Raw genomic sequence first — 15,232 nt, forward strand, 5'->3', positions numbered from 1 at the left:
TACAGGTGCTTACCTCCTTCACAAGGAGTGTTCCTGCTACCAGTTACTATGCAGAGTGAAGGCAGCTTATTCCATCTCAGCCGATGTTTGCAGCAGCGTTGTTTTAAACACTTACCTTCTTCTCCCCATTAGTCAACCAGCTCAAGTGGCCTCTAAGAAAGCAGGGTTTAGTCTCTAGGGGCAGCTTGGAGAGCAGTCCATACTGCTAAGTGTCTGATGGGGAGATGTTACCTCTGCTGGTCGTCCCCATATTAACGCACCTTACAAATGATTTCATTTAACTCATCCCAGACTAGGGTATTTTTTTTTAAACTGCTGAAGACTTGGAAGAACTCTTAACCTCATATAGCATAATCAAGCATCAAACACCCATCACCATTTTATGCACTGGAACTTTATTGTAACAACTCAGACTAAAAGCAGCATCTTCAGGCAGTCAGTGGAATGGTAGAGGCTGAGGGAAGCAGGCAAGCTCACAATTTGAACCTGATCTGGTTTGGTAACGTATGCAGGGCTGTTTGGATTTCACTTGGAAAGTGAAGTACAGGGATCACTGCTGACTCTTCCTGATCTTGGTCGCAGGAGCAACTCAACCAGTCTAAAAGAATTTGTGCACCACTCGGCCTTCAAATGGGGCTGCTGACAAGCTAACATCTATTTTGGACTCTTCCCTGCTAATAGCTGTCCAGCTTCTGTACTGTTCTCACTGAGCAGCTGGGGAGCAGGATGGAATAGGAAGTCACCCGTCCCTTCGCTCTAGCAAACAGTGATCCCTGTATCTAGTGCCTGAACTGCTGCACTTTCACCTCCTGCATGTCCTTCTAGAAGGTAAGTGATCATAGTGGTAGGAAAAAAAATAAATGCCTTTGCTGCTATACAAAATGTTTAAAAGAGTAACATATTATAAAGTACTATAAAAGCTGGTTGTAGCACAGGGGATGCATTCTACCAGAGAGAAAGAAGAATCAAGAACATGGTAGGTCTCTAGAACTTCAAATATGGGATGGCTGTTCCCCACCTGTTGCTGCTGAGCACATTTGGGGAAGCTCTGGGCTCAGTATCTAAATCTACATTACAGGACCAAGCCTATGACAAGAGATCCTACCTGAAGCAGGGAGCTTTCACAAAGGAATGTTATGTGCTCTTTGTATGCTCGCTTATAACAAAAAGCAGCAGGGACTAAGCAGAATAGAAGAGGAGAAGCAGGCACAGTCAAAAGCACGCCAGCACCACGCTGGACCAGGAAGAATACATGTGACCTATAAACCGTAGTAACTAAAATGCGATGTAGAGGTGTCATCCACCTGAGGAAGGTCCAAGAGGTGAATTTTCTGCTAGCTCTAGAAGAATAACCTGCATTAAGCTTTATTTCCAGAGTTCTCCCAAGGGTTTATTCTGAACCTCCAGCATGGTTTCTTCAGCAATGGACTTAATTTCTCTGTGCAAGTCTTCTATGCTCTTTGAAGCATCAATCGTCTGTTGCCAAAACAAAAAATACAGAAACATGTTCCTCAGTTTCCAACACAATGAGGAAAAAACCCACCTTCCTGCTATTTTTCTCTCCCTCTTCACTCAATATTGTTACAATTCATGAGCAGTGAAAGGAGCTAATTACACTTCTCATGCACTACTTCTGCACTGGAATTGGAATATTTATTTTACGCAGGAACAGACACTTAAGATATCGATGTGCGACAGGATGAAGGGAAACAAAAGCAACTACTGCCACATGTTCTTTGCTGATGGTCTGTGGGAGCATACCACCTTAAATCAGGTAAGCATTTTCCACCCCGTAGTGTAGTCCCTCAGAAACATCAGTATGTTGATCCCTCAGGGGTTATCTGGGGATCCTTACTGTCACTCAGACAGTCAGAACCTCTCAAAATCCAATCCATGGGATTTTCCAGCTTCAGTTTGTTGGTTGTTTTTTAAGACGTGCAAGCTGGTAGTGCTGTCTGATTCTGGTATTTGCTGAGCCTGGTGCTTAAGGAATACCAGCTCTGCTCCTGTGTGACTGAGGGAACCTGGATCACATGGACAACGTCATTTTATGCCCCTTTCTTCTCAGGGGACAGCTTGCTTGATTTTTACCTTTGAGACTGCAAGGCAGCAGAACAGATGCAAAGCAGTAAGGCCCATATCAAAACTAGATTCCACAAAGCTTGTATTAAACAGGAGAAAGTCCAAGCAGCGATGTTTTTCCTAATGTTGTTTTAGAAAACAGGACATTTCACTTCCGAATTACAGCTTGCAGGTCGTCACAAGTCAACATTAATTGGCAAAGGTTTTGCTTCCATGGCTTTAAAATTATTTAGGAGCTACCAAGGCAAAGAAATAACTTGGTTAAAAGATGTAAGCAGGTGCAGGTTGATCATGAAGACCTATGAATACTGGACCATGCAGCATTGTTGTGAAAAAGCAGACTGTGAGGCTATGCCATAAATACACTTCATAATTAAATGGTAATCTTCTTGTTATGGAACAGCTAATGTGTGAGCTTTGTGCTCACACAATATCCTCAAGCAGATAGCTGACCTCAATTTATTCTTGTAATTGATGGTGTACTGAGCTCCATTTCATGTTTTGGACTAAATGGATCTTTGGCAACCTTTGGTGTCTATTATTTTATCTGATGTTGAGGGGGGGATTGCCAGGAATGCTAACTGTACTGCTAATGGCTGCTGGAACTGGATTTCTGTACTCACTCCAGAGATACCTGTCACCTCTACATCATCTGTTTTGATATGTACCTGTTTAACAGCTTTGCAGTTTGGGGTATTTTAAACAGACATGTCGCTGATACTTTAAATGAAAACTCCTTTCGCATAACGGATAGAGAGATAACAGATGACAAGTAATAAGGGAAATATATTCCTCTGCTAGAATCTCCGGAAAATCAGGGTTTGCAGACTGGATGTTAGGTAAGTTCCATACTGTCTCATTCAATAATTTTGACTGCATGTTTTTTTGTTTTGTTTTTAATTTTGTGCTACGGTGTATGTTCTCTTCTGCAAAACCAACAAGCAAAAACCTTCCCCCAGTCCAACACAGCCCCTTACAGTATCCTGGAGCAGTGGGCGTCAGCAGTGCCCTGCTGCAGGCCACAGCAGCTTTGGCTGGTCCCCAGCACACCCCCCAACTTCTTGCCAAGAACGGGAAGCACAAGGGCACAACACACACAATCCAGGAGGGAGCCCTCTCGTGAGAGACCACCCCCAGTCTGTGACAGAGCACTCAGGGTTATTTGCTCACCTTCCAGTTTAATGTCTTGTCCTTCATCAGATGGTAGAAGGACTTCAGAACTTTCTCTTGGAAGAGGCTGTTCTCGTAACGTTCACTTCCAAAGTCCCCTCGTGCTGCTGCTTCCTCTGGGCTTAACTGAAGGAACAGAATCAGATCTGGCTTTGGGAGTCCAATGTCAGGCTGTTTGCACCAGTCCACGCAGAAGTTCTGTCCCAAAGACAACCAAGTTTGAGATGAAAGAAAGGAACAAGAACAAGGGAAAGAAGCAGAGTAGCTGGAGAGTGGGGTAGGGGAGGAACAGCCACAGAAGAGATGCAGCACAAGTCACTGAATACAGCCTTACAAACTGAAAGGATGATTTCCCAGTCTAAAACTTCAAATTCACTCCTGGCAATTTTGAGGGTCCAGATTTTCCTGGGTTCCGTGCTCCTCTCATGCTCACTGAAGTCAAGCAGAGCTGATGATTTTAACATCTCTTCCGCAAAGCCCAGCAGAGGGAAATAATGAGTCACATTTCGAAGTCTCCACACAGCGATCAGTCCAAAGGAAAGCTACTCCCAAATAGAAATGCTGTGCAGCTTTAGTATGTTTGTGCCCGTGGAGTTACCTTTTTGCATACTTAACCGTACACCTTCTCAGCGCACCAGGAATTCCAGCCCTGATGCAAGAGACAAAGCTTTCTGACTTTTTTGATCCCGCTGACAAGTTTGAAGGCTTCCACTGGGGTATATGGATCCACAACATTGCAGAGGCTGCTGAGGCTTCTCTGACTCCATTACTCCTTGCTGCTCATCCACGTGGTGGACAGTGATACAATCACAGTGCACGTACCAAGGCTGACCACCAGGCTTGAGGGGATGAGGATGGGAGCCCAAGATCGACTTAATTCTTCCAGAAAGGGGGAAAGGTCGAGGTAGGAATAAATTCAGGTCAACTCCCAGCTGCACAGTTGGTGTCACAGTAAAGTTTTCAGCTTCTTTGACCACAGGATACTCTTCAAGGCCTGATGGCTACAGAGCAGGGCTGGGATATGTCCCAACACACGCCAAGATTGTCTGTGCAAGCAGGCTTGCTAAGGTAGTGAAAAGAGCTTTAAACTAGGTACATCAAGGGAATGCTTACAAGCTGTAGAGAACTGAAGGTGGCAGGCAAAGAGGAAGTGTCTAAGGGAAAATATGAGAGCAGATGCTCTCTGGAAAGTGGCACTACTGGGGACACATCTCAAGCACACAACATGGGAAGCACCCAAGGAATGTCCCTGCACAGGGACACTGCGGGGCTGTGATCCTGCTCAGATTACAGGGGTGAGGTGGGACAGCCTGCCAGACTGCTGTGCTGCCATGGATCCACAGAGGCTGTTCAGGAAACAGGCTGGAAGGTGAGGAGAAAGAGGGGTTGTGCTGTTTGCCATGGAGCGTCTGCAGCACAGGGAGCTTTGCCTTGGGACAGGAGACGTGCCAGGTGGGAGCCTATGGTTAAGGCTTGGGGACAGACCTGAAGACAGGACATCGATGAAGCCTTCTTCATACAGATGGAAGAAGGGTCACAATTGCAGGCCCTGATAGTCATACAAGACCTTAATCACCCATGTATCTGCTGGGCACAAGCAGTCCAGGTTTCTCAGGAATGCTGAAGACAAATCTGAGGAGAGTAGTAGATGCTCTGTACCTTGACGTGAGCATGGTCTCCTTTCCACCAAGCTGGTGAGATATGAACAGGCAGACGGACAGTCAAGTTGGCAAAAAAAATGACGAGGCTGCTGGGCTGAGCTTGGTGACCAGTGGCACAAAGTCCAGCTGGTAGGTGGCTGCTGGTGCCAGCACTCGAGGACGAATAGCACGGTTCCTAGTACGGTTCAACATCTCTAACAACTGAAACAACAGGACAGAGCGTTCCCTCAGCAACCTTCTGGATGACACCAGGCGTGGACAGTGAGCACGTGGGAGGGCAGGACTGCTATCTGGAGGGGCACAACACACTGAGGAACAGGCTGCCAGGAACCTCAAGACATTCAAAAAAGACAAATGTAAAGTCCTGCCCTGGGGAAGAAAAACCTGATGCACCAGGGCAGTCTGGAGGCTGACCAGCTGGGCAGAAACTCTGCAGAAGAGGGCCTGAGGCTCATGGTGGACATTGAGCTCACCAAGAATGAGTAGCGTGCCCTGGCCGCAAAGGCCAGCAGCATCCTAGCTGTATAAGCACGAGGAAAGTGATCCTTCTTCCCGTCTGTCCTGCACCCACACGAGTGCCATGTCTGGTTTGGGGTTCCCCAGTGCAACTCCGGAGTGAGCCTACCTCGCTAACAAGTAACCTAATGAGTTTCTCTGTTCTTTTGGAGTAGACACAGGCAAACAGGCCACGTTAACATTTAAGCTGAAACTTTCATCCCCCATTTCAATCCACGTTTCCCCAGAAAAGGAGCCTGGACCACACAGACCGATCTCGAGAGCAGGCCTCTCCCCATTTCCTGTTTCTCCAAATACAGAGAGAGGCAGGGCCTGCCGGGTCCCTCACTCACCTCCTTGGCGCTTGTGAAGGCCACTCCAGAAAAGGCGTATCTGTCAACCACAAGCGTGACCCCTTGACATAGTTTCTCTTTCATCGAAGGCCTGAAAACCATGGAGGAGAAAAAAAAAGTTACACTTCCGACTTCAAACTGGCCATTAGCAGCATCAGGGTCATCGGTGACACTGATCACGAATCAATTCCTATTTGTGCTCCACCCTCTATGATATTTAGCAAATACCCTTTTGAGACACCCACGTTCAGGGTGCACCACTGCAGGGCATTGCTCTAGGCAGTTCCACAGCTTGCAGCATGATCACCGACGAGCTACAGCCAGGCACGAGCAGATTAGTCTTCCTTCCTTTCTAAGCGGTGCAGTAGGTTTGAAATACTTGCCTCTGTCAGAGAAAAGCATCCTTTGTTTACAACAGACATTTCTTACTGCGGCCCCCCCGCTTTGCTCGGCACCCCTGCTACAGCAGAATCAGTGAAGCTTTTGCAGAAACAGAAAGCATCTCGCAGTGCAGAGGTCCAGATAAGCACAACAGCTGTCACCAACAGCCCCAGCTATGCACACAAAGCTTCAGTTTGGCAAAAAAAATACATGAGCAGTAGCTCCCGTGCTGGGGCAGCAGCTCGGTACACCAAAGGCCGTGCTGAGGGGTGGGTGACGTGGTGGTTTGCCCGCTCCCTTTGGGCTCCCAGGCAGTGCTGAAACCCTCTGGTTTGTGCCCAGCAGCACAGAGCCAGCTGCAGGGGACGGGTCCGAAGCCTCCACCCGTGGGTGAGGATTCGGGAGGGGAGCTCACAGGGAGGGCAGCTCCTTTAGGGCACTGGAGGGGAACGGGCAGGGGCTGCTGACCCGGAGCAAGCCGTGCCTGGCCCTGACCCCCAGCCCTGCGGGGGCTCCATCCCGAGGGCTGACGGGGGGCTCGGGGAGGGTCTCGGGGGGGGATCCCGAGCGTTCCCACCTCCCCCCCCCGCTCCGCTCCCCCCGGCCATCTTTACACGTGCTCCCAGCGGTTGGCGGAGAACAGGAGGTGCACGGCGTGGTCCTCCACGTCCTTCTCCCCCGCCAGGTAGGCTCCGAGCAGCCGCCCGATCTCCGTCGTCCTCTCTGCAACCGAAGGGGCGACACAGCTCGGTAACGAGGTCCCCCAACCCCCCGCCCCCCTAACCCCACCCCCACACACACCCCGAGCCCCATCCCCGCCTACCGGGGAAGCGGAGCAGGTCGGCGCGGTGCCCGCCTGCCCGCAGCGCCTCCACCAGCCGCCGGCCCTGCGTGCTCTTGCCGGCCCTGTCCACCCCCTCCAGGGCGATCAGCGCCCCCCGGGCGCCCGCCATGGCGCCCGGTCCCCGCCCCGTCCCGGAAACGCTCTGGGCAGAGGGGGAGCCATAGAAGAGGCGGAGCCCTCCGAAAACGGAGGCCGGGCTCGCTGTTAAAGGGGGATAGGGGTGGTGGTCTGGTAGTCAGCCGCCGTTTTGAGGGAAAAAACGGGGAGAACGGGCAAAAGGCGCGCGGTGGGGTGGATGGGGGGGGAGGGCGGCGGCAGGCGCAGCGTCCCCGTGAGGAACCGAGGGGGCGCCGGGCCCCGTTGTGAGGGGTGGGCAGCGTGGCCCCGGCCCTTAATATCTTTAATATCTTCATCAATGATCTGGACGAGGGCATTGAGTGCACCCTCAGTAAGTTTGCAGATGACACCAAGTTAGGTGCGTGTGTCGATCTGCTCGAGGGTAGGAAGGCTCTGCAGGAGGATCTGGATAGGCTGCACCGATGGGCTGAGGTCAACTGCATGAAGTTCAACAAGGCCAAGTGCCGGGTCCTGCACCTGGGGTGCAATAACCCCAAGCAGAGCTACAGGCTGGGAGAGGAGTGGTTGGAGAGCTGCCAGGCAGAGAAGGACCTGGGTGTGCTGGTGGACAGTCGGCTGAATATGAGCCAGCAGTGTGCTCAGGTGGCCAAGAAGGCCAACGGCATCCTGGCTTGTATCAGAAACAGTGTGACCAGCAGGGCTAGGGAGGTGATCGTCCCCCTGTACTCGGCTCTGGTGAGGCCGCACCTCGAGTACTGTGTTCAGTTTTGGGCCCCTCGCTACAAGAAGGACATGGAGGTGCTTGAGCGGGTCCAGAGAAGGGCGACGAAGCTGGTGAGGGGCCTGGAGAACAAGTCCTACGAGGAGCGGCTGAAGGAGCTGGGCTTGTTCAGCCTGGAGAAGAGGAGGCTCAGGGGCGACCTTATTGCTCTCTACAGATACCTTAAAGGAGGCTGTAGTGAGGTGGGGGTTGTTCTGTTCTCCCACGTGCCTGGTGACAGGACGAGGGGGAATGGGCTTAAGTTGCGCCAGGGGAGTTTTAGGTTAGATGTTAGGAAGAGCTTCTTTACTGAGAGGGTTGTGAGGCATTGGAACAGGCTGCCCAGGGAAGTGGTGGAGTCACCACCCCTGGAAGTCTTTAAAAGACGTTTAGATGTAGAGCTTAGGGATATGGTTTAGTGGGGACTGCTAGCGTTAGGTCAGAGGTTGGACTCGATGATCTTGAGGTCTCTTCCGACCTAGAAATTCTGTGATTCTCAGTGGTGCCCAGTGTCCACATGGCTGCAGGTGGCCCTGCTTGAGCATGGGGGTTGGAGCAGGTGACCTGCAGAGGTGCCTTCCAAGCCCGAGCCCACTGTGTGTCCGGTGGTTTTGCAGGGACCTGAACCAAAGCGCGGCCATTCAGCCAGGCCCGAGCAGCGGGGCAGCTGTGAAGGAGGCTGCCAGGAGGATGCCGTTCTGGATTTGCAAGGTCTTCTTGCATTGAAGCTTTTCCTCCGTTTTTCTTGCTTCCTCTTTTGTTTGAGGGAAGGAGGGACTGAATGGTTCCTGATAGAGCTTTTCTGTCCTCTGCAGACATCTCTGGTTTGATGCTTCCTTAATCGCTCAACTGATGCGTCGTGTTCTTCTCCCTTCTTTCTGGGCATCCTCTGCCTCCCTGTCGCATTCTCAAGGGTTAGTAGTGGTGGGAAGAGCAAGAAGAGCCTTTTCTGCAAAGACCTGTGCTTGCGATGGGGCTGGGCCTGGCACTTGTAGTCTTGTGAACCTGGTGTGTCTTCGTGGGCACCTGGCCCTTTCCTCTGCAGCTGGGAGTGCTTGGGGGTGGTCCTGAGCAAGGAAGGGGCTGTGGCCTCCTGTGTAGGGGAAGCTCCAGGCTGGCTGGTGACTGCAAGGGAGAGCTGAGGCGAGGCTGGCCTCCAGACCAAGCCAGGAGGTGTTGTGTCAGTATGGGAGGTGGGGAGGCTTATATTGATGAAGTACCTTCTATCTGTCCTTCTATTTGCAGCCAGACGATTGCTGCAACTTGTTTTGCGTGAACTCTCTTTGCTGGAGCCCCTTCACAGGACACCGTATTTCAATCCATAATGCTGAAAGGAGAATATTGCTGTCTTTGGGTGGTAACTCTGTATAGAGCCTTCTTCCAAAGCGGAGGCTGAGCATCAGCTTCTGGTAGGAGAAGGTAGTTCAAGGCCACAACCACTTTTAAGTTATTCTTTAATAAATATATTCCTTTAATAAAAAAAAAAAAAAAAAGTGTTTGGCTAAATGTTTGTGCTCCAGTCCTGATTTGGTTGGTCTGTCTCTGCCTTGACTCTTCTCAGAGTTGTTCAAGTGCCCACGTGCTGAGGCTCTGCTTCTGCTCAGCACAGCACTGGGGGTCACCTTCCTGCTTGGTGGTCAGGTCTGTTTTCTTAAATAGCAGTGCCTCCTTTCTTCTTTTTTCTTTTTTGAGGGCTGGGTGTTTTGTGTGTATTTATGTCTTAGTCTGAGTGTTCAAGAAGTGATAATCACATAGACAAGAAACCAAACACACTTTATTTGTACAAGAAAATGCACAGGAAAATGCAAGCGAGCTGCAGCACACTGTGTGCTGAGTGGCTGAGGGAAAGAGCAGAATGGGAAACAAGGGAGTTGTTTTCTCCTTTGGGTCAGCTTTGTGCGCTGTTTTTGTTCTTCCTGGTAAACATTGTTCTCAGGCTCTGGCTTAGGCTAACTACCTGCCTCTGCGCTGTAGGGACAGTTTACAAACATAGGAGAGCACTGGTGGGTCCCTTCCAGCTTGAGGGATCATCTCCTGCCCAAGCTCTCTCCCTACCAGCGTGGCTCTGTAACCATCCCAATTCCATCTCCGTCCTGGCTCCATCACCCAGGCGCATTTCTGTCGCGGAGACCCAGCTCCATCTCCCCATCCAGTTCCAGGCTTGGTCTCGCCTCCATCTCTTATCCTGGCTCCATGGCTCTTCCTCCTCAGCAAGTCCCAGCTCCTTCGCCGTGTCTCAGCTCCATCCCCTCATCTCGGCAGGAGCTGAGTGCCACCCCTCGCCTGCCTTTGGGTGCGAGCGTTCCCCCACTGAGCACCTCCTTGAGGTCCTCTCCGTGAAGGACGCCCGCAAGTGCACAGCCTGACCCTGTCTGGCAGCGGGACACCTGGATGGAGCATCTGTCCCCAGGCCGGGATCAGGGCTGTGGCCGGCTGTAGGGGCTGTGGCGCTGGGGCAGCACCCTGCCACGGCCGGCTCTCCTCTCGGGTGGTGAGGGAGAGGAGCTGGGAGCTGCAAGGGGAGGCAGGAAGGTCAGCGGATCTGCCCACCCTGCCTGGCCTGCAGAGGGCACGGAGGGCTCTGCCGCCCCGAGCCTGAGCACCCCATGCCCCTTACCAGTGCCTGGGCCAGCGCAGCCAGCGCACTCCCACTGCTGCGTGGTGTCCCCAAGGCCGGAGCAGCGGCGGTGGGTCCCGCTGGCGGCACAGGAGAAGCAGAGCAAGGGCCCGAAGTGCCTGTCCCTGTGGAAGGGAGACTCCCCGTGTGAGCAGGACGCTGCTTGGGCGCATGGTGTCCCTGCGGGCTGGCAGAGGGAAGGGCCTCCTACCTGGATGCAGCCCCGGTGGAACCAGGCGTGCCTGCAGGCTCAGTGCTGTGGCCGGCTGTAGGGGCTGTGGCGCTGGGGCAGCACCCTGCCACGGCCGGCTCTCCTCTCCGGTGGTGAGGGAGAGGAGCTGGGAGCTGCAAGGGGAGGCAGGAAGGTCAGCAGATCTGCCCACCCTGCCTGGCCTGCAGAGGCCCCAGCTTTGCGGTCCTTCCCTGAGAGGGCACGGAGGGCTCTGCCGCCCCGAGCCTGAGCGCGCCGTGCCCCTTACCAGTGCCCGGGCCAGCGCAGCCAGCGCACTCCCACTGCTGGGTGGTGTCCGCAAGGCCGGAGCAGCGGCGGTGGGTCCCGCTGGCGGCACAGGAGGAGCAGAGCAGGAGCTGCCAGGGCCTGGGGAAGAAGTTGGGCTGGTGAGCACGCAGAGCCCAGCAGGCAGTGGCGCCACAAAGGCCCCCAGGGCTCCAGAACCATTGCTCATGGCGCCCCAGCAGAGGGGAAGGTGCCTGGGCAGAGCCCCAGCAGCCACTGCACGGCTTGCTGGAGATGTGGCTCACAGCCCCCAGCAGCCGGGGAGCTGCTGCTGTGGATGCTCACCCTTCCTCTTGCCACTGCTCCCGGCCTCCCCTGTACAGGCACTGCCTGGCATCACAGCGGCCATGCAGCTGTGGCAGTGCCAGCTCCTCCTCCTGCTCCCAAGCCGGCTTTCTTCAAGAGAAAGTAGGAAAGAAAGGTCACGAGCTCCTGGGGCACTCAGCAAGTGTCAGTGCTGATGCTGGGACAGGGCTCAGGGGCATCCCTGGCAGCAGGCCAGCGTCCTCCTGTCCCCCAGGCAGGCAGCCCCTTTTGTTGGGGACAGTCTGCCTGGAGGGATTAGGGCCTGGGGCTGTGCCCTCTCCTGCCTTGAGTGGGGTGGGAAGGAAGGAAGGAAGGAAGGAAGGAAGGAAGGAAGGAAGGAAGGAAGGAAGGAAGGAAGGAAGGAAGGAAGGAAGGAAGGAAGGAAGGAAGGAAGGAAGGAAGGAAGGAAGGAAGGAAGGAAGGAAGGAAGGAAGGAAGGAAGGAAGGAAGGAAGGAAGGAAGGAAGGAAGGAAGGAAGGAAGGAAGGAAGGAAGGAAGGAAGGAAGGAAGGAAGGAACGCACATGTTTGGCACGCAGATTCCCATCTGAAGCATCTCAGGGACAAAGCGCTCCCAGTCCCGGCAGTGAGGACAGGCAAAGTGCCTGAGGCCCGCCCAAAGCGCCTGTCCCTGTGGAAGAGAGACTCCCCGTGTGAGCAGGACGCCGCTGCGGGCGCATGGTGTCCCTGCGGGCTGGCAGAGGGAAGGGCCTCCTACCTGGATGCAGCCCCGGTGGAACCAGGCGTGCTTGCAGGAGGGGCACACCATGGTGGTGTAGGACAGGCTGTCCTCCACCACCTCCATGCAGATGATGCACGTGGTGTGCCCCTCCTGCAGCGTCTCCACGGTCTGCTGCGGGCGGTGCTCCCAGCAGAAGGAGCTGCGTGAGGACGGAAGAGTTGAGTGAGGCCAGGGACCACGCGTGCCACACCGGGGACTCTGCCTGCAGGGCGCAGGCTGAGGGGGCTGCAGCCCAAGCTAGGGCAGCTCGTACCTGTACTTCCCAAAGAACTGCGAGATGCAGCCCCGCTGGGAGCTGCAGGGAAGGTGGAAGCGGCGCGAGCAGCGCTTCTGCCGGCAGGCGACGGTGGCCCCCTTCTTGCGGCAGACGCAGCAGCGCTGCAAAGAGCACAGCAGCCCCGTCAGGGACGTGGCCGGGGCCACTGGCACTTGCCCGGAGCTTGTCCAGAGCCTCGAGGATTTCTTTGCCAGGGCTTGGGCTCAGCTGCCACAAGCCTCGTCTGCTCCAAAAAAGCCCTCACCTTGCGAGCTGCCCGACCCGCTACCCGCCTGATATCCGCGCAGCGGAATCCCAAGATTCCTTCCCCTTCAGGGCCTCGCTGGTACAGGCCCTGGGCTGGAAACTGGAAGACAGAAAAGCCCCGCAGCTGCTCAGGGCAAGGACATAGGGACCATGGTGGGGAGGCTGTGCTGGGAGCGCAGCAGGAGGAGGTGACAGCCAGCGAGCAGCGCGCTGGGGATGACACAGGCCTGTGGGCTCCAGGTGCCAGGCAAGGGCTCGGGGAAAGGCGCGGGCAGCCACGGGGAGCTCACCAGGCAGTGCACGTGGGCGCAGACCCCGTCCACCTTCAACATCGGCCCGCAGCCATCCAAGCTGGTGTCCGAGCGGTGGCACAGCACGCACTCTGGGGGAGGCAGGGCGGCAGCCATGGATGAGAGCATCCCCCCACTGAGCACCTGGCAGGTGTCCCCGAGGGACGCCCGCAAGGGCCTGCTCGGGGGCTCCTGGCAGGGCGTCCCCGGGTGTCCACAGCCCAAGCGGCTCTGCACAGCCCCAGGGGGTGCTCAGGGCCCTCCACCTCCAGGGAGCTGCTGGGGCATCTGCTCTCACCGTCCTCCTGTGCCTCAGGGGCCTTCTGCTCCTCTCCAGCAGCCATGCTGCGCAGCAACTCCTCGCCTCGCCTGGCCTCGCCTCGCTGCCAGGAGCTGCTGCCTCCACGCCTGGCGCTCACTAGAGACGCAAAGTCCCTCACAGCCTCGCCTGTGTCACTGGTGTCATAGTGCTCCCTCCGTGTCACTAGGAGACCATGGAATGGTGGATGATGCGGCAGGGCCCAGGAGCTCCCCCAGCCTCACAGACACCCCCTGGGCTTCCAAGCCCACGGTGCAGCCTCTTCATCCCCGTGAATGGCCGTGGTGGCTTGGCCTAGGCTGGCGGCCAGGTGCCCACCCAGCTGCTGTCTCGTTCCCTCCTCAGCGTGACAGGGAGAGAAAACACGAGGGAGAAACCCTCGTGGCTTGTGAGGAGGGCACAGGGACATGGCTCACGGGCTGCTGGAGAAGCAGAGAAGTGAGAAACAAAGAAACAAAATGAAACAACAGCACCAACACCTTTCCCCCACCCATCCTCTTCCACCTCTTCCCCCCGAGTGGCGTAGGAGAACGGGGGAATGGGGGCTGCGGTCAGTCTGTAGCACTTCGTCTCTGCCGCTCCTTCTCGGTCACTCTTGTCCCCTGCTCCAACGTGGGGTCCCTCCCACAGGTGCCGTCCTTCCCAAACTGATCCGGCGTGGGCTTCCCACAGGCAGCAGCTCCTCGAGAACTGCTCCAGTATGGCTCCGTCCCACAGGCTCCATCCCTCAGGAGCACACTGCTCCAGCCCGGGTCCCCCCCAGGCAGCAGTTCCCCTCCATCCCCTGCTCTTGCATGGGCTCCTCTCCACGGGCTACAAGGCTGGCCCCGAATCTGCTCCGGCAGGGGTCTTGCACAGGCCTCAGCCTCTGTCAGCGCAGGGCCACCTGCTCCAGCGGGGGCTCCTCCACGGGCTGCAGCATGGACCCCTGCTCCACTGTGGTACTCCATGGGCTGCAAGGCTGTTTCTCACTCCTTTCCCTCTCCCAGCTGCTGTGTAGACATGTTTGTTTTGGTTGTTTTTTTTTTTTTTTCTGTTTTTTTTGTTTGTTTGTTTGTTTTTTTCCCGTCTTTAATACGCTCTCACAGAGTCGTTGCTTGTTGGCTTGGCTCTGGCCAGCAGCAGGGCCCTTATCTAACATGGGGCAGCTTCTAGAGTCTTCTCACAGAAGCCACCCCTATTGCCCCCTGCTAATAAAACCTTGCCACAGAAACCCACTAGAGATGCGAGGCTGGGACACGAAGTAGCAACAATGTCACGTCCAGGCCCAGTCCTGCCCAGCCTCTTCATGAATGATCCGCAGGGCGGAGCAGGCCGTGCCCTCAGCAAGTCTGCTGCTGATCCAAGCTGGGAGGAGATAGGGATGCACCAGAGGGTGGTGCTGCCCTCCAGAGGGCCCTGGGCAGGCCGGAGAAATGGCCTGGCAGGATCCTCCTGGAGTTGGCGCCAGGGAAGCTTGAAGCTGAGGCCCTGGGGAGGAAAGCTGGAGAGCCCAAGGCTTGTTGGAGTTGCCCCAGCTGGAGGCCTGGGTCCAGTTCTGGGCTCCCCAGGACAGGAGAGCCATGGGCCTACTGGAGGGAGCGCAGTGAATGGCAGCCAAGCTGGTGGCAGGACTGGAGCATCTGTCCTCTGGGGAGAGCTGGAGAGAGCCGTGACTGCTCGTTGTGGAGAAGGCCTGTGGGGATCTGGCTGAAGGATCTCAATATGTGAAGAGAAGGTGCAAAGGAGATGGAGCCAGGCTCTTCTGGCTTCTTCTTTCTACCACCCAAGGGTACTGAGAGAACTGGCAGAGGAGCTGGCCAAGCCCCTATCCATCATTTATCAGCAGTCCTGGCTATTGGGGGAGGTCCCAGCTGACTGGCGGCTAGCAAATGTGACGTCCATCTACAAGAAGGGCCGGAGGGCAGACCCGGGAAACTACAGGCCTGTCAGTTTGACCTCAGTACCAGGGAAGCTCATGGAGCAGATCCTCTTGAGAGTCATCATGCGGCACTTGCAGGGCAAGCAGGCGATCAGGCCCAGTCAGCATGGGTTTATGGAAGGCAGATCCTGCTTGACGAACCTGATCTCCTTCTATGACAAAGTGACGTGCTGGG

At 55.2% G+C, this 15,232-nt stretch overlaps 1 protein-coding gene across 2 annotated transcripts; it reads right to left on the reverse strand.

The window, feature by feature from the left end:
* Positions 1-374: 374 nt before the first annotated feature.
* DTYMK (deoxythymidylate kinase) lies at positions 375-7,128 on the reverse strand. Of its 2 annotated transcripts, none has more exons than XM_068692835.1 (5): positions 6,966-7,127; positions 6,757-6,865; positions 5,762-5,852; positions 3,253-3,450; positions 375-1,476 (listed from the first exon to the last, which is right to left on the reverse strand). In XM_068692835.1, exons 1-5 carry the CDS (start codon positions 7,093-7,095, stop codon positions 1,366-1,368), a joined length of 639 nt encoding a protein of 212 aa, XP_068548936.1. In that variant the 5' UTR covers positions 7,096-7,127; the 3' UTR covers positions 375-1,365. The 2 variants fall into 2 exon arrangements, with proteins under 2 accessions (XP_068548936.1, XP_068548937.1); XM_068692836.1 differs by lacking the exon at positions 375-1,476 and adding an exon at positions 2,141-2,318 and having other exon boundaries at positions 6,966-7,128.
* Positions 7,129-15,232: the final 8,104 nt, after the last annotated feature.

This window comes from Anas acuta, chromosome 9 (genome assembly GCF_963932015.1).
Source record: "Anas acuta chromosome 9, bAnaAcu1.1, whole genome shotgun sequence".
Taxonomy (NCBI): domain Eukaryota; kingdom Metazoa; phylum Chordata; class Aves; order Anseriformes; family Anatidae; genus Anas; species Anas acuta.

Bases quoted from the DNA above. Each gene is read 5' to 3' on its own strand.
- DTYMK (XM_068692835.1), bottom strand. From the start codon at position 7,095: ATGGCGGGCGCCCGGGGGGCGCTGATCGCCCTGGAGGGGGTGGACAGG. The intron at 6,866-6,965 runs GTAGGCGGGGAT...CTTCGGTTGCAG, and splicing joins CGACCTGCTCCGCTTCCCCG to AGAGGACGACGGAGATCGGG. The intron at 5,853-6,756 runs GTAAAGATGGCC...CATGGTTTTCAG, and splicing joins GCCAACCGCTGGGAGCACGT to GCCTTCGATGAAAGAGAAAC.